Here is a 24,722-nt window from a genome sequence, read left to right on the forward strand (position 1 = left end):
TCTTGTTACTGTCATCTATTAGGCACACTTAGTTTAGCTCGAACCATCAACGTAGATGGGGAAATAAGTGAAGATTTGTGTTGGTTGTGTTTATATATAGACAGGACATTTCGAGCAACAATGAGCAAGATGTTGTTGTTACTATTAATTCCCTTTGCTACAATCGTCCTCGCATTTTTCCTGATTAAACTAAATCGTAATTATGCCATAACGTGTTTAGTAAGGAAAATTAAAACAATTGATGGATCTCCCATTGAAAATACTGCCTCTATAGCTGGTGGCTTTTGGGGTAGTAATTTCGATTTACTTTCCATGAATTTAGGTTTGTGTGTGTATGTGTCGGTTATGAAAGTAAACTTTTATTAATTGATATGTATGTGTTTCTTCTGTTTGTGTAGAGCAAATGTTTCAATATTCACGCAACTTTGCTAAAACCTTTAAACGAAGCTATATCCAATATTTCCTATTGGCTCCAGTCTACAATGTCATTGATGCCAGAGAGGCTGAATTAGTTTTAAATGATTCTCGCATGTTGACAAAGGGTTTTATTTATACATATCTTCGTCCATTTCTGAAGACGGGACTATTAACAAGTACGGGTATGTATGTATGGATACACGCAGAAAAAAAACGCCTTTCTAATATATGTCCCAAACACATTTTGCAGCAAACATATATTTGCTTGCAATCAGTCCCAAACATAACATATGTTTGGGTCCTGCAAACAAATTATATGTTTGGGTGCAAACAAATACAAACCCAAAAGCCACAAACAAAAAAAAACTAACACATGCACCAGTGCACACTGGTCCCAACCTGCGACAAAAATCGATATCAGCAAATCTCTGCGAGAACTCAGCAAATTTTCTCTAAACATATTATATTTTAATGTTCCAGCACTGTTTTTGTAATTTATAACGGTATTTAACAAAACAAAACAGAAGAAGTTGACATTTACGTATCATCTCTTAAAAACTTTAAAAACATCAGTAAGGTTGTGACTTCTTACAAGGCAAGTAACTCAAAATTGAAAGGATAAAATTATTTTTTTTCGAAATGAAAGTTTTAGTACAAGGTTTCCTTATTAATTTCAGATAAAAATTTGTACACATTATTTTCATAAAATGTGCTGGAAATCACATTTTTCATAATACTTTTTTTGTGGATTTTTATTTCCAAGTCCTTAAAATTGAAGTAGAGTTTTACTAACTTCGCCATCCTTCGCCACTCTCCAAATTTTTTGAAGAATGTTCGAAATATTGTCAAGTTTACAAAAAATTTGGTACCAGCTGCATATATTTGCATTTCCGTTTGTGACATTAAAAATACTGACGTTGCCTCTAGTCGTTTCAGTGAATATGCCGTATTAATGTATTCTCAGTTTCTTCTTTGCTTTTGTGCTTTAATTGTTTGTTTTCGTATTTTTCTTTGAAGATTTAGACATTTTTGTTTTGGGATCTACTTCTGAGTGTATTTTTTACATTTGTATATTTTTGATATATGTATGATGCTACATATAATATGAAAAACAAGCAAAAACGTAATGTTCGGTCGCACCGAACTTTATTATATACCCTACCATGAAATATTCTGAACTCAAATGGAATAATTTGTTTCCTTTCCTGTCCACGATACCAGTCGGAGACGTTTTTTGACCACTAGGAACTCCAAATAGCAAATGACAACCAATTCGAACCGAAAATGTTGATAAAAATCTCAAAATAACTGAAATAGGGAGGTACCTTAATATGAGGGCTATACCGAAACCTGGACCTAAGACCACAATTTTTGGCGCAGAAGGTTTTTGATCATTGAGAACTCCAAATGGCGAACTACAACCAATTCGGGCCGAAAATGTTGATAAAATCTTCAAAATACCTGAAATAGGGAGGTATCGTAATATGGGAGCTATACCGAAACCTGGGCCTAAGACCACAATTTTTGGCGCAGAAGGTTTTTGACTATTGGGAACCCCAAATACCAAAGTACAGCCAATTGGGGCCAAAAATGTAGATAAAAGCTTCAAAATACCTGAAAACGGGTGGTACCGCTACATGGGGGCTATAGGAAACACTGGACCCATATTGATGATTTTTTGTCTAAAGTATTTTTTACTTATTTTTAGCATATACTGAAAAAAATCAGAATGATCCGACGATTATAATATTTTTGTCGCACCTTCCCATACAAGTGGGACCACTGTGCAGTGGGCGCTTACTGAGAGCAATGGAGCGTCAATTTCCATGTATAACACAATGAAATGTATGTATGTAGGTTTTCAAAATTTTGGGCGTATGCACCAACAAAAGTATGGATTGGAATAAAGCTCAAAAATTTGCGAGGATATCGATACATAGGGCTTTTTTATCACACTAGCCTACGAAAAACATAATATCGCTGTAAACAGGGCCACTAGGAAAACCTTCGGTAAAAATGTCCAAAGGATCCTCGAACCACACAAAAATATTGAACATTTGTGTGAGTGGTACCGCAAGGATTGGACAGGTATGGCCCAAATTTGAACATAAACTTTTGTGGGTGAGGTACCGGAAGGAGTGGACCTATAAGCAAACCTTCAGGCTGTTTTCTCAAGAAGTATGGACTTGCCCCTGAAAACACTTTTACTGCCGTAATTGAGGCAGCGAATGCAAGTTGCTTCAACAAAAATTAAAGTGATTCGAGAGCAGATCTTAAAGTGAATTTATCCAAAATTTTGTGTGGGAATGTACCCGAAGGAGTGGACAAATATAGTCCATATTCGAACCTGATCTATATCTGGTAGATGTTTTAGGATGTGCAAAGTATAGACCAAATCGGTCATTCCCATCAAGAGGGGTTAATACAAGTTGCTACAATAAAAATCAAAGCAATTCGTGAACAGGTAATAAACTGAAATTTTGTGTGGGAGGTACCTGAAGGAGTGGACCATATTTCAAATATACATATGTATGTATGTAAATACCAATATTAAATGCGATTTCTTCCTTGTCCCATAAAATATTTCCATTCACCTTTTTGATTCAATTATAAAATGTATTGGACATTCAATTTACTAAAAAGCACAATTTTTTTAAGAAAAGACAAAGCACTGATTTATTCACTCACTTTACCGTCTTTACTCAACGATGTTCTCTAGAACACTGATGATAAAATGCCAACATAATTAATACATTTTTTTTCTTTTCCTATTCGCTTACTACGTTTGTTAACAACAACAAAACAAGAAACACACGTGTTTTACGCATTACACCATGCACACAGCTCTTTATTGTAAACCAGCATTCCGCAGCTGCGAGAGCCCTGTTGTTACTCTCTTTGACAAAAATCCTCTCCACCCATAAAGAATTTGTTCTAACATAAAAAATATGTTGGTACCCAAACATATTAAATTGAGATATGTTACAAAATGTTGCAAACATATATTTGTTTGGACACAAACAAATTATGTCGGGATCCAAACATATATTTGTTTGTAATCAGTCCCAAACAAATATTTGTTTGGATCCAAACATATTTCTAACATATATTTTTCTGCGTGTAGCATTTTGGGCCACGGGACATTCCTGAACATTTTCTGAAAATTTCATGAAATTAAATTGCGTAGTTTTGGAAAAAAGTGTATTAAAAGAGTGGGTGTGGTCATCACTTTTCAAGATATTTCGAAAATGTTCGAAAACTCATGACGGGAGTAACCGATTTGGTCCATACTTTGCAAATCGTGAAATTTGTATCAGACTTAGATGAGGTTTCAATATGGACTCAATCGGTCCACTCCCACACAAAATGTCGGAAAAGTTCAGTTTAGGACATGCTCTCGAATCGCTTTGACTTTGTTGTAACAACTTGCATTTACTGTTATTTCAGGGGCAAGTCAATACTTCCTGAGAAAATGGACAGATAGCTGTAAAAACTTCACCATGTGTAGTGGATGGAGCGCACAATATCTCTCGAGCTGTCATACCGAATTGGCAGTCCCAATATATTGCGCAAACTAAAATCAAGTTCTACCTCCTCTATCTCCTACCTCAAGTGTGTCTTCCCCACAAGAGTTCAAAACTTTTCGTTAAAATGGTGCGTACGATAACTCTCGAAGGCAGTAACCGATTTTATCCATACTTTGCACATCGTAATATTTCTACGAGACGTAGAGCCGGTCAGAATATGGACTATATATGCCAACTCCTTCGGGTAACTCCCACACAAAATGTCGGAAAAGTTCAGTTTGCGACCTTCTCCTGAAACTTTTGAGTTTTCTTCCAACTGGCCCATACTACAATGGTACAAGTTTTTTTGTGCGGTAAGGCTATACTTCTTGAGAAAATGACTCGAAAGCTGTAAAAACCCATACGGCCAGCAAGCACCATCTTCGAAATTCACCACCGACCACGCGCACAACAACTCTTGAACCGAATACTGGGTTTAGGGATAGGTAAGTCGACTTTCGCAGTCAAAAACCTAAAAATCGTAGTCGACTTTTGTCTAGAGGGAAAATTGCATAATCGATTATCTTGTGATCGATTTTCGAGTTTGCCCATAGATTGTGGCATGGCGGTTTTACACTTTTTGCGGTTTTACAGTTTCAAAAGAAAACTCGAAAATCAACGAATAGTCGATTATAATTGATTTTCTGCGGTTATGAAAGAGTCGAAAGTCGAGTTTGAAGACATCTGAAATAATCTCAAAACCGAAAAAATTGCATTTTTAGTTTTAGACCAAAATCGAAAAGTCGAAAAATCGATTATTGCTTTCCATTACCTATCCCTAACAGGGTTGGTCCACAGTTTTGCATATCATAATATTTCTTCGAATATTAAATAAAATTCGAAGGTAGTGCGTATAGGTCCACTGCTTCCGGTACTTCCCCCACAAAAGTTCTAAAATATTCATTAAAATGGTACGAGCGATATCTCTTAAACGAAAATCGATTTGGTCTAAACTTAGTTTATGTTCAAAAGTAGTCCCCATCAGTTCACTCTTTTGGATAAAAACTACAGAAATGTTCAAAATTTTTGTGCGATTAAGGGTCTGTTTGAGGATCCTTTAAAAATTTTTACCGGAGGTACTCCTAGTGTCCCTGTTTACGAAATGTAAACATAATATTTGAAGCATAAAAAATATGAAAAATGAAATCAGCGACCCGAAAAACATAAGAACCCAAGGTTAGGTCCAAATCCATTCATTTTTAGAGTTTTGTCCAGGTTTTTCGTAAAATTGGCCACTGTGTACTGGAATAAAGTAAAAACTTTATTGACAAATTTTAAAAAATTTAGAAAAAATTGTAATTTTTCAGGTCCCCACTCATTAGTCAGTCTGACTGCCAGCATTTATGGTAATATGTGTAAATTTTTGAAATTTTGAGAATGTATGTGTGACTTTTTCAAGACTGATGAAAATCAAAATAGTTTTGATTTCAAAATGAACCCCCATCAGTCTGTGTGAATTGTGTTTATTTTCAAATTGTCAATAAACATTTTTGAAATACAGAAAATAATGTTCGTGTAGGAACACAAAAAGCGTAGAAATCATTCATTTGTGGAGGAGAAATTCAAGATTTTTAGACTTGACTGATGGTTGGTGCTACACATTTGTCAGTCACACATATAGAAAGGGTTCATCGGACTGACGGCACAGACTGATAAATGAGTGGGGGCCTTTCGAATCTCACTACCAAATAGGACTTAAGCAGGGCACTCACCTATCAGTCTGCCCGACAGCATTTGTGATAGTATGTGTAAATTTTCCAAAATTTGAGAATGTATGTGTGAGTTTTTGTAGACTGATGGAAATCAAAATAGTTTTGATTTCAAAATGAACCCCCATCAGTCTGGGTGAATTGTGTTTATTTTCAAATTGTCAATAAACAATTTTGAAAAACAGAAAATAATGTTGGTGTAGGAACACAAAAAAGTAGAATTCATTCAATTTTGGAGGAGAAACTCAAGATTTTTTGACTTGACTGATGGATCGTGCTACACACTTGTCAGTCACACATACAGAAAGGGTTCATCGGACTGACGGCACAGACTGATAAATGAGTGGGGGCCTTAAAGGCTTTAAGCCTTACCTAATTAACTGCGTGTTGCGTGTGCGTTCAAAAATACAAAAACAAAATACATGTATTTCAAATTGAAAACAAAAACAAATACATGTATTTTGTTTTTGTTTTTTTTGAACGCACACGCAACACGCAGTTAATTAGGTAAAGGCTTTAGGCGTGATATCAATGGAACCGTTAGTCAAAAAACAAAAAAAAAACTTAAAATATACCGAAAAATATACTCGTATACATCAGCTCACCCAAAAACATCTCTCTTAATTGCAGACAAAAAATGGCATACCCGAAGACGTTTACTGACACCAGCATTTCATTTCAACATTTTGGCCCAGTTTATGGAAACCTTCAAGTAAGTAATTCCATTCGAATTGAAAGAGATCAAAAATGCTATAATTTACGCACATGCAGATCCGAATCCTCAAAATTCATTAACAACTTGAATGGTTTATTGGAAAAGGAGAATTCAAACGGCATCATCTCCTTGAGTGAATTAATTCCCAGGGTAACACTGAATAATGTTTGTGGTAAGTTGAGAGAATCACTGAACAAATCCCTAGAATATATAAATATCGTCTGTCGTTTAGAAACTGCATTAGGTGTTTGTCTTGATGAACGTTTAGATGGTGATGAATATCGTCAGGGTATTGCCGAGGTTGAAGAAAGTTTCTTGGAACGTTTAAAAAATCCCCTAAAGGCATTTAATACCATTTACTACAACAGTACCGAAGGAAAGAAATATTTGAAATCGATGAATAAGTTGCATGCTTTCTCAAGTGGTATCATTGAGAAGAGACGAGAACTGCTAAGTAAGGAAATTGAGGAGGAGGAGGAGAGCGACGTGAATCGAAATGAAATAGATGAAAATAGGTAGGTTTGTGTGTATAACATAACATTCTTTTTGTGTCTGATGCCTGAGTTCCCATCTAATAATAATTTCCCATTCATTCTAATGTTACGTCTTAATGCTACTAACTTATCTACGACTATATATTAGGGTTATGACTTTTTGACATTTTTTCTCAAAAATGATTTCCTGTAGTGAGAATGTATGAACTTTTGCATATTATATTATAAAACAAGTAAAAAAGTATCAGTCGGCTTTGCCGACAGAGATATACCCTCAGCCTGTGCAAATTTAAACACGTTTTTCAGGGGGTCGTATGAACCGACTAAAATGTTGATTAGGATTAAAGCTCAAAATTTTTGCGGAAAAGGTACTTAAAGGAATGGACCGACATAGACCATGGGGGTGCCATAGGGGGTTTTTACAACCTTCGGGCTGTTTTCTCGTGAAGTATGGACTTGCCCCTGAAACAACTTTTACCATCGTAATTGAGGCAGCGAATGTAAGTTGCTTCAACAAAAACCAAAGTGATTCAATAGCAGGTCTAAAAGTGAACTTATCGAAAATTTTGTGTGGGAGGTACGGGATAGAGTGGACAAATATAGTTCATATTCGAACCTGATCTATATCTGGTAGATATTATGAGAATGTGTAAAGTAGGGAAATAAACGGTCACTCCCATCGAGAGTTATCGTGCGCACAATTTTTCCGAATATTTTTGAACTATTGTGGGGTAGGTACCTGAAGGAGTTGACCGATATGGCTTATCCACGAACTTAAACTAAGTTTGGAAACAATATTACTAAGCCCAAATTTTGGCCGGAATCGGCATTTCCGTTCGAGAATTATCTTGCGCTTCCACCCATAAACATGGAGTCATAGGGTTTGTTTTTCAACTTTCAGGAAGCATGGACTTGCCCCTGAGGAAACTTGTACCTTCGTATAGGGGACAGTGAATACAAGATGTTACAACAAAAAGCAAGGCGATTCGAGAGCAGGTCCTAAACTGAACTTTTCCGAAATTTTGTGTGGGAGGTACTCGAAGGAGTTTACCGATTGAGTCCATATTGGAACCTCATCTAAGTCTGGTAGAAATTTCATAATGTGCAAAGTATGGACCAAATCGGTTACTCCCTTCAAGAGTTATCGTACGCACAAATTTTCCGAACATTTTCGAACTTTTGTGGGGGAGGTACCGGAAGGAGTGGACCGATATAATCCATCTTTGAACTTGAACTAAGTTTGGACAAAATATTACGAAAGCCAAATTTTGGACCGAATCGGCAGATTCGTTCGAGAGTTATCTTGCGCTCCAACCACTACACACGGTGTCATAGGGTTTTTTGTAACTTTCAGGCTATTTTTTCAGGAAGTATGGACTTGCCTCAGAGGAAACTTGTACCTTCGTATAGGGGACAGTGAATACAAGATGTTACAACAAAAAGCAAGGAAATTCGAGACCAGGTCCTAAACTGAACTTTTCCGAAATTTTGCGTGGGATGTACCCGAAGGAGTGAACCGATTGAGTCCATATTGGAACCTCATCTAAGTTTGGTGGAAATTACACGATGTGCAAAGTATAGACCAAATCGGTTATTCCCTACAAGAGTTATCGTGCGCACAAGTTTTGCGACAATTTTTGAACATTTGTGGGGGAGGTGAAGGAGTGGACCTATGTATATGGCCCATCTTCGAACTTAAATCGAATCTGGACAAAATATTTCGATGCCCAAAATTTGAACCGAATCGATTGATCAGTGCGAGAGTTATCGTGCGCACCAGCCTGCCAGACAGACAGACGGACGGACATTGCTAGATCTACTCAAAATTGTCTGAAACGGATATCCTACAAACATACTTGGGGTCTAAAATCATTATTTCGATTAGGCTCATTTTTGGTCGTATCAAAGTGTAAATACCCTCTTTAGCCTAAAGGCTGTGGGCATGGTAGAACAAATACAAAGTAAAGTTAATACTACAACAAATACAACTCGAACAACAACCACAAAGGAATTTGTTTTTGTTTGTAACGTTACTGCCAATTGTATTTGTAAACAAAACAAGGAAATGTCTATAAATTATTGGAATTTAAAAAAATAATAATTTTTCACATTTGGTTGAATATTTTGGAAAACATGAATGAAAATTCGTTGCATTTTCAATTTTTATGTTTCCACATCATTCCACTAAATGCATAAATTCTCGCAGAAAGTAGAATTCTTGCAGAAAAGTTTGGGGTCGCTGGAAATTCATAGAAAAAGGAGAAGCTGTTTCAATGTTTTGTTTTAGAAATCAAAGAAGCACATGTTTATTAGGGCTTTATTTTTTTTAATTTTAACAAAATACCTCACATATTAACAAACGTTGTATCGCCTCTACAAGCGGGGATTTACTGCGCGGCTTATCGTTCGAACTTGGAGGAGGTTACATATCATTGATATTAAGAAGTCTTTCTGGGAAATGGTTTTTTCCGAATGATATATTTTTTTTCTCAAAAAATATATGTCCCTAATGTACGTCGAAATAGAAATAAATGTATAAAATGTCATATGAAATTTGACACTAACGTTACAACTCAGTTCAGTCAGCTGTGTATTGCTGCTACCTTTTCTTGTTCTACCATGGGCTGTGGGTATAAAAAGGTTCCGCACAAAACACTTTGAAAAATTGTTGTTATACCCTACACCACTATGTGGAGAGGGTATTATAAGTTGGTTTTGGCCAAAAAGTTTGTAACGCATCGAAATAATGGTCGCAGACCCATACTTATATATACCAAAATGAATGTCTCGACGAGCTGAGTCGATCTGGCTATGTGTGTCCGTCCGTCAGTCCGTCCGTCCGTCCGTCTGTCCGTCTGTCCATCTAAACCTTGTAATCACGCTACAGGTCGCAATTTTGATCGGATCGTCACGAAATTTTGCATGTTGATAGGGGTCCCGAAGGGGAAGAAGCCTATTGATTTTGGTGATGGTCGGATAATATTTAGGGGTCGGAAAGGGCAAAAAACTTAGGTGGATAAAATGACAACGTTTTTTTCCAACGCGAATATCTCAGCTTCTATATGGGATATGCCAAAAGCAAAACCCGACGATGAAAGTAGAAAATATCACCTTTCTAATGATGTAAAGCAGGTGCTCGTAGGTGATCAAACAACGAAGATATTACAATAGTAGCAAATAAAACCCCAATTTTCATTTTTGCGATTTTAATTATATTGACGAATATCACAGCTTTGGTTGGGGACTTTCCAAAAGCGAAGTCTGACTCTGAAAGTAGAAGATCCCGTCTTTACAATGATGTAAACTAGGTCGGCGTAGGTAACCAAATAACGGAGATATCGCAATAGTCGGTAATACATCCCATTTTTCTATTTTTTTGGAAATCACGCTACAGGTCGCAATTTTGATCGGATCGTCACGAAAATTTGAGGGTTAATGGGGGTCTCATAGATGAAGAAGCCTATTGATTTTGATGATGGTCGGATAATATTCAGGGGTCTGAATGGGCAAACACTTATTTGGGGAAAGGTCAACGTTTTATTTCAAAGCCAATATCTCTGTTTCTTTAAGAGGTATATCTAAAGCAAAACATGGCAAGGAAAGTAGAAAATATCACCTTTACAAGGATGTAAAGCAGGTTGTCGTAGGTGGTCAAATAGCAGAGATATGGCAATAGTAGATAATGCATCCCATTTTCCGATTTTTTTTATAATCACGCTACAATTTTGATCGGATCGTCACGAATTTTTTGAGAGTTGATGCGGGTCCCACAGAGGAAGAAGCCTATTTAGTTTGGTGATGGTCGGATAATATTCAGGAGTCGGACTAAGCGAAAAGCTTATGTGGAGAAAAGTCAACGTTTTTTTATGCGAATATCTCCGCTTCTGGTTGGAGTATTCCAAAAGGAATACCCGTCAATGGAAGAAGAAAATATCTCGTTTATATTGAAGCAAAGTATGTTGGCGTAAATGAGCAAACCGAGATATTGCAAAATTCAGTAATATACAAAATATTTCCATTTTTTGTAATCACGCTACAAGTTGGAATTTTGATCGGATAGTGACGAAATTTTTGGCGGTAGATGGGGGCCCCACAGAGGAAGAAGCCTATTGATTTTGGTGATAGTCGGATAATATGTAGGGGTCGGAATGGGGAAAAACTCATTTGGAGACAAATTCAAAGCTTTATTCTTTGTGAATATATCGGCTTCTAGTAGGGGTATTCCAACGGCAAAGCCTGTCAATGGAAGAAGAAAATATTACCTTTACATTAGTGTAAAGCAGGTTGGCGAAGGTGGTCAAACAAGGGAGATACCGCAATAGTCGGTAATGCATCCGATTCTTCCATTTTTTGCAATCAAGCTACAGGTCGTAATTTTAATCGGATGGTCACGAAATTTTGGTTGCATTTTTGGTGGTAGTCGGATTATATTCCCTAAAAGAAATGTTTACCAGTGAAAAGTTTATGCACAGGGGTAGTGGTGTAGGGTATCACATGGTCGGCCCCGTCCCGACTATAGCCTTTGCTCACTTGTTGTATAAATAAGTACGAATTTTCAAAACCTCCTCCCTACCTCCACTCTAAACACCAATTGCTAATCTAATACCCTAGACAGACGGCAGCGTTAATTTGCATTAACTGCCTTAATTCAAATTAAGTCGTGCATTATCCACATTCTTAATGCACAAAATCAAAGGAAATTTAAACTGAATTTAGCAATTTCAATACGGCAATGCTGTTGAAAATCAATTGTCTTTTGTCAAATTTCCATGTTTAAGAAAATAAAAAAGGAAAGCAAATCAGCAATTTTCGCGTTTCTTCAAAATAAGTAGTGATCTTTCGCGAGTAGAATAGCAGCTAATCGTTTTTAAAGCCTTCTAACAAATCTCTTTTTAAAATTTTTATTTTCATAAAAAATGTCATTACCCACCATACCAATTCTATCGAAAATTTTATCTTCTTCAAATGTTTTTTTAAAGCTTTGCAATATTTTTATAATATTTTAAAGACTCAAAAATATCGCGAATAAATTAAATTTATTTTTGCTTCATCGTGTTGAAAATGTCAATGGTAGAAAGTGTATTTGTTTCGCATATTTTGGCGACCTTTTGTAAAGCTTTATGAAATGGTCTGCTGGGTACAAACAAACAACACAAACAGCTGTTTCATAAATGCAGAAACTATCGTCTGTCAGGGTAAAAAATTAATTCAAATTAGGACATTTTTAATGCAAATTAACTCTGCCGTCTGTCTAGGGTATAATACCGAATTTCAAAATTCCAGTTCTACCCTTTACAAAATCACAAATTGTAATAAATTCTATACCATATAGCAAATACCAAAATGTACCAAATTTTGTACCATTTAGCACTTTTCGTACACGATTTTACAAAATGTACTTTCATATCTCAGCTCTATCCTTTCACCTAAACCCACATTGTAGCCAATGTAGTTCCATTTAGCAGTTTCCCTAAGTACGAATTTCTAAAACTACCACAATCCTACCCTCCAACAATAATCTGTTCACGCAAATACAAACTATAGCGAATTTCGTACCATTTAGTACTACTTCGTACTTAGTACACATTAGTACGATTTTCCAAAGCTACCTCCATACCTCAATTCTATATTCCAACAGTAATCTTAATTCCAAATTTCAGGATTCCAGCTCTTCAAATCCAAATCATACTAAACTCACTACCATTTAGGATTTTTCGAACTTTGGTACATCTTTCTTACTCTTCATCAGTGACCCCCATTCCAAATTTCAGGATTTCGGCCCTATTCGTTAACCCATACCCAAATTGTACTATACTTAGTACCATTCAGTATTTTTCGTATAATTTTAATTCGAATTTCCAAAAACCTTTCTGTTTTATGCTAAGTTTACATTTACGAAATCCACTCGATTTCAACTGTCAATTCCATAACTCAAACGTCAAATGAAATCTCATCTGGATTTCATTTGACGTTTAACCTATGGATTTGACAGTTGAAATCGAGTGGATTTCGTAAATGTAAACCAAGCATACTCTTTTTCATTCCAAATTTCAAGATTCCAGCTCTATCCGTTCACCCAAACCTAAATTGTATTAAATTTACTACCATTTATTACTTTTCACTTATAGTTCGAATTCCAAAAACCTTTCATTTTTACTCTTCATCAGTGACCTTCATTCTAAATTTCAGGATTTCATCTCTATCCCTTCACCCAAATCCAAATTGTACTAAATTTAGTACCATTTAGTAATTTTCGTGCACTTTTAGTTCTAATTTCTAAAAACCTTTCTTTGTTACTCTCCATCAGTGACCCTCATTACAAATTTCAGGATTCCAGCTCAATCCGTTCACCTAAATCCAAATTGTACTAAATTTAGTACCATTTAGTATTTTTCGTACCCTTATAGTTCGAATTTCCAAAAACCTTTCATTGTTACTCTTCATCAGTGACTCTCATTCCAAATGTCTATATTCAAGCTCAATCCGTTCACCCAAATCAAAATTGTACTAAATTTAGTACCATTTAGTACTTTTCGTACCCTTTTAATTCGAATTTCCAAAAACCTTTCTTTTTTACTCTTCATCAGTGACCTTCATTCCAAATTTCAGGATTCCAGCTCTATTCGTTCACCCAAACCCAAATTGTACTAAATTTAGTACCATTTAGTACTTTTCGTACCCTTATGGTTCGAATTTCCAAAAACCTTTCATTGTTACTCTTCATCAGTGACACTCATTCCAAATGTCTGTATTCCAGCTCTATCCGTTCACCCAAATCAAAATTGTACGAAATTTAGTACCATTTAGTACTTTTCGTACCCTTACAGTTCGAATTTCCAAAAACCTTTCATTCTTACTCTTCATCAGTGACCCTCATTCCAAATGCCTCTATTCCAGCTCTATCCGTTCACCCAAATCCAAATTGTACTAAATTTAGTACCATTTAGTACTATTCGTGCACTTATAGTTCGAATTTCCAAAAACCTTTCTTTGTTACTCTCCACAAGTTACCCCAATTTCAAATTTCAGGATTCCAGCTCTATCCGTTCACACAAATCCAAATTGTACTAAATTTAGTACCATTTAGTACTTTTCGTACCCTTGTGGTTCGAATTTCCAAAAACCTTTTGGTACATCTTTCTAGCTCTCCATCAGTTACCCTCATTCCAAATTTCAGAATTCTAGCTATTACTGTTTGCCTAATACAAAGGGTACCATATTTAGTACCTTTTAGTACTTTTCGTACACTTCTAGGTCGAATTTCCAAAAACCCAGCCTTATCTCACCCCTACACACCAACAGCAACCTACACCCAAAATTTCAACTTTCTAGCTTCAGCGGTTTCGTCTGGGCGCTGATGAATCAGTCAGTCAATCAGTCAGTCAGTCACTCACCTCACTACTCTTTTATATATATAGATACATTTTTTTCATAAAAATTAAAACTTGTTTAGTCATTAATAGACAAAAGCTCATTCATTGTGTAGCAGGAAATAATTTTTTTTCGAACAAATTTTTTACAAAGAAAAAACAAGTGAGCAAAGGCTATAGTCGGGACGGGGCCGACCATGTGATACCCTACACCACTACCCCTGTGCATAAACTTTTCACTGGTAAACATTTCTTTTAGGGAATATAATCCGACTACCACCAAAAATGCAACCAAAATTTCGTGACCATCCGATTAAAATTACGACCTGTAGCTTGATTGCAAAAAATGGAAGAATCGGATGCATTACCGACTATTGCGGTATCTCCCTTGTTTGACCACCTTCGCCAACCTGCTTTACACTAATGTAAAGGTAATATTTTCTTCTTCCATTGACAGGCTTTGCCGTTGGAATACCCCTACTAGAAGCCGATATATTCACAAAGAATAAAGCTTTGAATTTGTCTCCAAATGAGTTTTTCCCCATTCCGACCCCTACATATTATCCGACTATCACCAAAATCAATAGGCTTCTTCCTCTGTGGGGCCCCCATCTACCGCCAAAAATTTCGTCACTATCCGATCAAAATTCCAACTTGTAGCGTGATTACAAAAAATGGAAATATTTTGTATATTACTGAATTTTGCAATATCTCGGTTTGCTCATTTACGCCAACATACTTTGCTTCAATATAAACGAGATATTTTCTTCTTCCATTGACGGGTATTCCTTTTGGAATACTCCAACCAGAAGCGGAGATATTCGCATAAAAAAACGTTGACTTTTCTCCACATAAGCTTTTCGCTTAGTCCGACTCCTGAATATTATCCGACCATCACCAAACTAAATAGGCTTCTTCCTCTGTGGGACCCGCATCAACTCTCAAAAAATTCGTGACGATCCGATCAAAATTGTAGCGTGATTATAAAAAAAATCGGAAAATGGGATGCATTATCTACTATTGCCATATCTCTGCTATTTGACCACCTACGACAACCTGCTTTACATCCTTGTAAAGGTGATATTTTCTACTTTCCTTGCCATGTTTTGCTTTAGATATACCTCTTAAAGAAACAGAGATATTGGCTTTGAAATAAAACGTTGACCTTTCCCCAAATAAGTGTTTGCCCATTCAGACCCCTGAATATTATCCGACCATCATCAAAATCAATAGGCTTCTTCATCTATGAGACCCCCATTAACCCTCAAATTTTCGTGACGATCCGATCAAAATTGCGACCTGTAGCGTGATTTCCAAAAAAATAGAAAAATGGGATGTATTACCGACTATTGCGATATCTCCGTTATTTGGTTACCTACGCCGACCTAGTTTACATCATTGTAAAGACGGGATCTTCTACTTTCAGAGTCAGACTTCGCTTTTGGAAAGTCCCCAACCAAAGCTGTGATATTCGTCAATATAATTAAAATCGCAAAAATGAAAATTGGGGTTTTATTTGCTACTATTGTAATATCTTCGTTGTTTGATCACCTACGAGCACCTGCTTTACATCATTAGAAAGGTGATATTTTCTACTTTCATCGTCGGGTTGCTTTTGGCATATCCCATATAGAAGCTGAGATATTCGCGTTGGAAAAAAACGTTGTCATTTTATCCACCTAAGTTTTTTGCCCTTTCCGACCCCTAAATATTATCCGACCATCACCAAAATCAATAGGCTTCTTCCCCTTCGGGACCCCTATCAACATGCAAAATTTCGTGACGATCCGATCAAAATTGCGACCTGTAGCGTGATTACAAGGTTTAGATGGACAGACGGACAGACGGACGGACGGACGGACTGACGGACGGACGGACGGACTGACGGACGGACACACATAGCCAGATCGACTCAGCTCGTCGAGACATTCATTTTGGTATATATAAGTATGGGTCTGCGACCATTATTTCGATGCGTTACAAACTTTTTGGCCAAAACCAACTTATAATACCCTCTCCACATAGTGGTGTAGGGTATAAAAACTACTAAATAGTCCTCAAATGGGTTTCAGGGGAACTGGTAAAACTGGAAAACTGAATTGGGGTTAGGATATATGTATGTTGAATATAAGGAAGTAATTTTTGAAACGTTTACCTATGTGTACGAAAAGTTGGGTAACATGTTGGTACCAAAACCATTTTGGTATTGTGTAAACAATTAAGGTACTAAATTTGGTGTTGGGTGTGGGAACAAAGCTGGGTTTAAATGCGAAATGGAAAAATATTTGTTATGAAGATCGCTCTAAAGTTTGAGACAAAAGGCCTGCGTACATAAGCTGCCTTGCCTGCTTACCTTGCTTACTTCTGATAAAAGAATAAAAAAGAAAAGGGCAACCCAGTTCGAAATTTGCTCGGCCTTCTTTATTCTTTTATTTTTATTATGTCAGAAATGAAGCAGAAAAGCAAGGCAATCAGGCAAGGTAGCTTATATGCTGTTTATATAAGAGCTTTTTGCAGGGTTAACCGTCTTTATGAGGATTTGTTTAAAATATAAGCAATGCAATTGACATTTAAAACACAGTCGGTTTGTTAAATCCGGTTATATATAAATGGGGTATTATGTACGCTGGCCTAAAGTTCTGAGTTTGAAAAATTGTACTGAATATTGTCCCAAGGAGTTTCTAAATAATGTACTGAAATTAAGTAGTCAAACGAGAAATACTAAATCGCGGTTGGGATATAGTTTTGGATATAAGGGATATAGGTAGAATTTCGAATTGTTGTATGAGGGTTTGTGTTGGTGTTTAGATAAGGGTTTTTTGAAATGCATACAAATTCTGAAATTAGGCTGGCTGATTTATTGAGAAATATGAAATGTATAAATTTGACGTTGGGTGTAGCAATGATGCTGAAATTATATAATTAGTGTGTGAAAAGTTCAAAATTGAAATAAATTTAATATTAAGCTAAGGAATATAAGTGGAATTCTGATATATTATTCATTTGTCAGGTTCATTGTTAGAGGTGGTCGTACAATAAGTGCACTAGAAGTATTAAATAATATGCACTAAATATTGAAGCACTGGGATTGAGTGAATCGATAAATGAAATTTGTTATGAGGGTCACTGTTGAGGTTGTTTATTAAAATTCGCCTATAAATGTATGAAAGATTTCTACATGTAATACCATTGGTATTGGGTGAACAAGTAAAGCTAAAACTATAACATTTGAGCTAAGGTCCTGGATTTAAAAAACTGTACTGAATAATGTACTATTGTTTCTACGTTAACACGAATTCGGTTTCTAAATAATGTACTGAAATCAAAAAGTCAAACGTACCTTTTTAACAAAATTGTTTTTATTTTTGTTGTCTATTCTGAGTCTAAGTTCATGTGAAAAGGTAGATCTATGCGGCTAATTTTTTACAAGAAGTTTTCAACACCCTGAGAATAAAAAAGCCTACATTTTGGTATCACAAAATCCAAAATTCGGTTGGAAAATATGGTTAAAATTGTCAAAATGCCCATACCGTTCTAATAAAACACGTAGGCCGCTGTGTAGAGGTATTTTTTGTTGAAATTCGAACAAAACGTATACAAACAGTACTTGAAAGAAATTAAATATCAATTCAAATAGGTATAAGCACATCAAAATTGTCAGTGTTCGCCATATTAAATATTGTTTATTTCTATATTATTCCTTTTCCGCATACGAAGTAGCGGGCATTTTGCTAGTATCTATATATATATAATGTAGATGTATGTTTGTTTGAAATTTATGGACTCAAAAACCGCTGAACCGATCTTGCTGATGTCTTCAGGCTATATTTTAACATCGCCTAAAAGTAACATAGGCTAAAAAAGTTTTGAAATTCCGCTCTGATCCGGAGATATAGCATCAGAATCGGAGGTAACTCCAAAAAATGTAAACTTTTTATGCAAATATCTATAGAGGTCTACAGATACAGTCCCCAAATTTGCAATGTGTTACGGAATTTGGCCTACAAATAAATGTGCCAAAATATAATGAAAACGGTTCAGATTTGGATATAGCTCCCATATATATTTTCGTCCGATTTCAAATATTTGATGTACCAAACACGCTATATATGTCCGATTTCAATGAAATTTGAAATGTTTGACGGAATTTGGCCTACAAATAAATGTGCCAAAATAGAATGAAATCGGTTCAGATTTGGATATAGCTCCCATATATATTTTCGTCCGATTTCAAGTATTTGATGTACCAAACACGCTATTTATGTCCGTTTTCAATGCAATTTGGAATATGTGACGCAATTAAACCAATAATTAAATGTACCAAAAAACATCGAAATCGGTTCAGATTTGGATATAGCTCCCATATATTTTCGTCCGATTTCAAGTATTTGATGTATTAAACACGCTATATATGTCCGATTTCAATGAAATTTGGAATGTGTGACGGAATTTGCCGTACAAGTACAAGTAAACCGGGTTCAGCTAGTATAATATAAAATGATATATGTATATGTAATAGTACGATCATAAAATTACTGAGAAACAAACGGTTATGTCATTTTGGTTATGTCGTGTGCCCCTAACCTTGTTTTTACTGAAGACATATTTATATAAGGTAGAAGTGACAATCAACTGTAATAGGGTCTACTCATGAAATTTGAAACTTCGAAATTTGCTACCATAAAATATTTATATATATTTACATTTCCATTCCAATTTGGTTTTTGCTGAAAAAAATTTTTGGGACAATCCTATTATTCAATATTTTCTTTGACAATAAATTTTCAATAACAACAATGTTGTTTTTGTAAATTTGTTAGTTGTTGTAATTCATGCATATACCTTATATAAATTTGCCTTGGTTTTTTGTTAAATATCGGCATACAGTGACTTCAAAAAATGTTAAAAAGTTCGGAAAAGTTGGATGCGTGGGACTTCGGTAGACTCCCAATTTTTCAATGTATATCTAAAGGCCTAACAGCTCAACTCGAAAGAGAATTAATTAAATATCACTATAAATGGCCTTCGCCTTAATAAGGCAAAAATAACAAATAATTTCAGCATGAGCCAGGCTGGGATTCGAACCTGGGTCTCCGACAACTGAGTGTCAAGGTTGCCGGCGTCTTACCGTTCTAAGCCACCATCAACTTGTCAAAACTTTAGTAGACAATAATTGATGATCAAATCAAAAATAAAATCTTCTGATATAGAAGAGCAATTACTAATGACGTAGGAATAAAACTTACCGTAGTATTTGTGAACATTGAAAAATGGGATTACCAAGCAGGACTATAGGAAAAGTTTGGAGTTTCAATTAACTGACATAATTTCGCATATACATTTATCTAATGAAGTGCGATATATATACTAGTTTCCAAGCTTTGCCTTCGTCTGCCACAACAACAACATCCTCATACACCTGAAGATCGGCTTTACCACCCGTGAAACGTAGTGTAATGGTTGGATGCGTGGGACTTCGGTAGACTCCCAATTTTTCAATATATCTCTAAAGGCCTAAAGGCCTGCGTACATAAGCTGCTCCGCCTGATTGCCTTGCTTTCCTGCTTCATTTTTGACATAATAAAAATAAAAGAATAAAGAAGGCCGAGCAAATTTCGAACTGGGTTGCCCTTTTCTTTTTTATTCTTTTATCAGAAGTAAGCAAGGTAAGCAGGCAAGGCAGCTTATGTACGCAGGCCTTAACAGCTCAACTCGAAAGAGAATTAATTAAATAAAAACTTTGTTTTTTTGTTTTGCCTTATTATTAAGGCGAAGGTCATTTTTTTTAGAGTTGTAGCAGCGCAAATGTGTTCGTTCGTGTATTATTTCAGTTATCAGGTTCCTCTGTGTCCAGATTCAAGAATTCTGCAACCTTGACTGGTTGCGTTCATAAGGAATCAAAAGGCAGGTGAGTGGGGTTAGCTGGGCAATTAAACAAATCCAGTGTATCGTGTGGTCCCAATCCACATGCTGGGCAGGTGTTGGGTATCGTGGCGTCAATTCAATTGAGGCGGCTGCATCGTCCGGATCTTAACTGGGCTAAAACCACTCGTGTTTGCATTGGCAGCTGGCGTTCTTCTGCTGCGATGGATGGGGGTGGTCTCCAATTACAGCATTCAAACTGTATCTCTGTACTGCCTGCGCAACCATGTCAGTGTGAATGCTATCCAAGCCTGCCTGATAAGCTCGTTGGTCTAGAGGTTCTCTTTTATACCTTTGGACCTTTCTCTGTCCATTAAATCGTGACAGGGATGCTCACTGCGATAACACCCAAACAGGTACTGCATTGACAACATTTTATTGTGTTAACGCACCGGTAAAATCTTCGTCTCCTCATGAAGATGGTCCACTGGTGTCATGAGGAGGCACCCTGTTGCAGTCCTCAGGTCAGCATTGTGGCATGTTTAAATCTTCTTCCACTGCGTAGTGCTAACCTTTGTAGACCGCGCTGGCGCCGCATAGCTTAACACATACCGGCCTATTGCATTCTAGGTGGTCAACAAGGTTTCTTTGTCAGCTCCCCAAGTGCTGCCAGCGACTTGAGAACCTTGTTCCTACTTCTGATCTTATTGCAAATAACTGTGGCATGCGCGGACGACTTGAACATGATATCGAACGTTAGACCCAGTATTTTAGGGTAGTTAGTGATCGGAATCAGTGCACCATCGACCAATATGTTCAGTGGGAGCCTCATCTCAGCCGTCCATGTGGTGAACAGCGTGGCTGTGGATTTAGCGGCGGATATTTTCATATTCCTCAGATGGAAGAACTGCACTAGGTCAGCTATGTAGACATTTAACCTATCAAATATGTCATCGACGATAGGACCCGACGCCAAGATCGTACAATCATCCGCATACATCTCGGTCTCTATCTCTCGAACAGCTTGGCATGGTTGACGGTATCGAAGGCCTTCGATAGGTCAAGAGCCACCATGACTGTTCGGTCGCACGGCTTTTTCTGGTTCAGTCCTCTACTGATATATGTGGATATGGCGTCTAATGCTGTTGTAGTACTATGCATTTTCCGAAATCCATGTTGATGTTGGGCAACTGGAAATCACCTTCTCATCGTGGGGAGGTGTAGGGCCTCTAGGATCTTTGCTACTGGCGACAGGAGTGAAATCGGCCTGTACGATTCACCTCTGCTGGCATCCTTGCCAGGCTTCAGTAGCGGGACCACCCTGCCAACTTTCCAGGCATCCGGTACAACATGATAGGTTGAGAACACTTGTTAAATACTCAACTCCAGGTTCATCCAGCTGCTTAAGCATTACCATCGATATTCGGTGCGGGCCCAACGCTTTGGATGATTTAGCGTTTCGGATGGCATCTGCAACATCAATCATCGTAAATTGTGGTGGTACCTCCTCGGCTGGAAGAGCTCTTCTTATACGGCGTAGCACACTTCTCTTCGCCCTATCACTCTCGGTGTGCTCTATAAACTGCCGGTTAAAATAACACGCACACCTCTTTGGGTCAGTTACTGTCACGCCGTTGAAAGTAACTGCTGTTCTGTCATCCTTCTTTTCAGGATTCGAGAGTGATTTATCCTTTGCCCCCAATTTACTTAATCCAGCACCAATGTTGCATTGCTTCAGGTGGTCTAACCAATTTTTCCGCTTATGTTCGCCTACTAACCTGTTGACTTCAAGAGTAAGCTCTCTAACTCTTGGGACTTCAGGGTACGTACGACGAAGCTCATCACGCTCATTTGCTAGTCCCGTCGCCTCTGCTGGGAAATTTAGTCTTATTTCGGGTATTCGACTAGCAGGTGTGTAGCGAGCGGCTGCTTTAGTGATGATGTCTCGGAAAGTTCTCTCAGCTACCCGAGGATCTGAGGGGGTGGGCAATTGTCTGAAGAGGTGATTGGTAAATTCTCTGAAACCTTGCCAATCAGCCTTCCCATGTTTCAGGAAAGTACGGCGTTCAGAGGTTATGAAATCGGGTGGTCTGTTTACGGCAGAGTGAGGCAGAGAAAATTCTTGGGTCTTTCTTGTGCTTTCAATGAGAGTAAATTTGTTGTTGTTCACAACGTGTTGGCATCTACACAGGCTGTGAGCGATAACAAATTTACGCTCACTTAGAGCACATGGGCTCTCTTGTGAGTCACAATGCCTACCATTGGTTTACGGAGATGATGATAGGGAGGTGGTCTGAGCTAAGGGAAATGACGGATTGCCAGGATACGTCAAAAAAGTCATAACCCTAGTATACATATATCGTCACCATATATACCCGAAGACGTATCTCAAAAAAAAATAAATAAATAAATAAATCAAAATTCATTTTTTGATTGAATCAAATACATAAGAATAAAACAGATGCTCTTGCAAAATTTCAAGCTTCTACGTTCAAAAATAACGATCCTATTCAAGAAAAGGCATTTCAGAAAATGGAATAGTGTTTCCGCGGTTTTGGTTTCATTACTCACTCGTATTCGTATATGATTGATAATATCCCAAATACTCATAAGATTAATATTCAATCAAACCGTTTTTTTTTTTCATTTTATAACGTTTTTTGCTTCTCCTGTAAAATTATTATTTTGTTAGTTACGACTTTGGGCATTTATTGCGACGATATATGAGGCGCTCAGTGCCAAAAAGGCCTAACTCACATGCCCAAAAAAAAAAAATCAAACTGACTATAAAGATCTAACCGGAAACTTTTGAAACAGCTACTCAAAAAACTCCATATTGCATTGTATAACACTAGGTTATAGTACCATCTAAAATAATGTCATATGGAGTTTTTTAGTATTTATTTCAAATATTACTTTATAGTCAGTTTGATTTTTTTTGGGCATGTGGGTTAGGCCGTTTTGGCGCTGGGCGCCTCATATAATAATTAATGATATCTTATACTTCCTCTAGTATCTATCGTAAACGTCGTTATGCCATGCTGGATACACTGCTGCGTGCCGAAAAAGATGGCCTTATTGATCACGAGGGTATCTGTGAAGAAGTCGATACATTTATGTTTGAAGGATTCGATACAACATCTATGAATTTGATTTTTGCTCTCATGTCTTTGGCCTTATATCCCGAAATGCAAAAGAAATGTTATGAAGAATTGCAGGAACACATACCAGATAATGATTTATCATCATTGGATATACAACAATTAAATAATCTAAAATATTTAGATTGTTTTATAAAAGAGACACAGCGATTATATCCCTCTGTGCCGAGTATTATACGTAAATGTACCTCGGATATAGTGGTTGATGGAAAATTACTATTCCCAAAGGGAACACAAATAATGATCCACATTTATGATATTCACACGAATCCCAAATATTACGATGAACCGGAAAAATTTAATCCTGAACGTTTTATGGCACCTCAGGCCGATAAGCGTCATCCTTTTGCTTTTATACCATTTAGTGGTGGGCAGAGGAATTGTATTGGTGCGTAGTAAAATAAAATATTGCAAAAATATTTATTTGAAATTCTGTTCTTTTTTATTTAGGTCAAAAATTTGCCTTAATAGAAATGAAAACTCTATTAATCTATGTCCTTAAGAATTTTGTATTGGAATCTGTAACATGTCCTGAAGATTTCCGTTTTCATTTGGGACTTTTGATACGCACCAAAACTAATATACAAATTAGGATAAGAAAACGGGTCGCTTTATAAGAAAAATATATTTTTATGTGTACATTGCAGTTAATATTTTCTATTACGAATATTCAAAATAAATATAAATGGGAAAGCATTATTGTTGAACCTATGTTACGGTTGCAAATATAGATGTGGACGATATAAGGTGACACAGTGGATAATAGACACCAAGCAACTGTAGTGATTGACTTTAACATGGCAAAGACCAGGGCTTGTCTTAGGCCTTTCATATGGAACTATCATGATCATGCATCAAAGAAACGTCCACCTAACATGTGTCGCGTAACACTTTCACCTATAAGAACGATAGAAATCTTAGTTGAGTGGCTTCACCCTATTAAAAACATTAACTTCTACCTCTTAAGCAAAACAAATCTCAAATGTACTTCAGTTAAAAAATGTAGCTTAAATCCTCAAAACACCGAAAATCGGGGGTACCGTGTTGACAATTTTTAGTGGAGAAGTTTCGCGACTGCAGGTAATCTCAATTGTTATATTACCGTTAGTTCAGCCAAAAATGAAGATAAAACCCTCCGAAAAGCGCTAGGTACCGTTATATGGGGCTATACCTAAACATGGTCCTATGTTAATAACTTTTGGTGTAGAAGTGTTGTGACCCCTACAGCTAGTTCGGTTAAAACTTTTAGCTAAATTTCCTAAAATGCCGAAAAATTGGTATGTATGTTTACAACTTTCTGTCGAGAAGTTTCTGACTAAAGGGATTATCAAATATCAGATTTGAATGAACTACCAAAAATTGTAGGCAAACTCCACAAAATACCGTGAATCGGGAGATACCGTAATATGGGGGCTATTACAAGATATT

At 36.7% G+C, this 24,722-nt stretch overlaps 1 protein-coding gene across 2 annotated transcripts; it reads left to right on the top strand.

The window, feature by feature from the left end:
- Positions 1-56: 56 nt before the first annotated feature.
- On the top strand, positions 57-23,988 carry LOC141406466 (probable cytochrome P450 4p3). 2 transcript variants are annotated; one of them, XM_073991943.1, is made up of 7 exons: positions 57-322; positions 399-599; positions 6,323-6,404; positions 6,464-6,579; positions 6,640-6,922; positions 23,147-23,682; positions 23,745-23,988. In XM_073991943.1, the coding sequence occupies exons 1-7, from the start codon at positions 121-123 to the stop codon at positions 23,909-23,911; spliced, it is 1,587 nt and encodes a 528-aa protein (XP_073848044.1). In that variant the 5' UTR covers positions 57-120; the 3' UTR covers positions 23,912-23,988. The 2 variants fall into 2 exon arrangements, with proteins under 2 accessions (XP_073848044.1, XP_073848045.1); XM_073991944.1 differs by having other exon boundaries at positions 59-196.
- The last annotated feature ends 734 nt before the right edge of the window (positions 23,989-24,722 follow it).

This window comes from Musca autumnalis, unplaced genomic scaffold, assembly GCF_047663935.1.
Source record: "Musca autumnalis isolate F117 unplaced genomic scaffold, ASM4766393v1 scaffold_5, whole genome shotgun sequence".
NCBI lineage: Eukaryota > Metazoa > Arthropoda > Insecta > Diptera > Muscidae > Musca > Musca autumnalis.

Coding starts and splice junctions, on each gene's coding strand:
- LOC141406466 (XM_073991943.1), top strand. CDS start 121: ATGAGCAAGATGTTGTTGTTACTATTAATTCCCTTTGCTACAATCGTC. Junction 323..398: donor TTTACTTTCCATGAATTTAG/GTTTGTGTGTGT, acceptor CTGTTTGTGTAG/AGCAAATGTTTCAATATTCA. Junction 23,683..23,744: donor TGGGCAGAGGAATTGTATTG/GTGCGTAGTAAA, acceptor TTTTTTATTTAG/GTCAAAAATTTGCCTTAATA.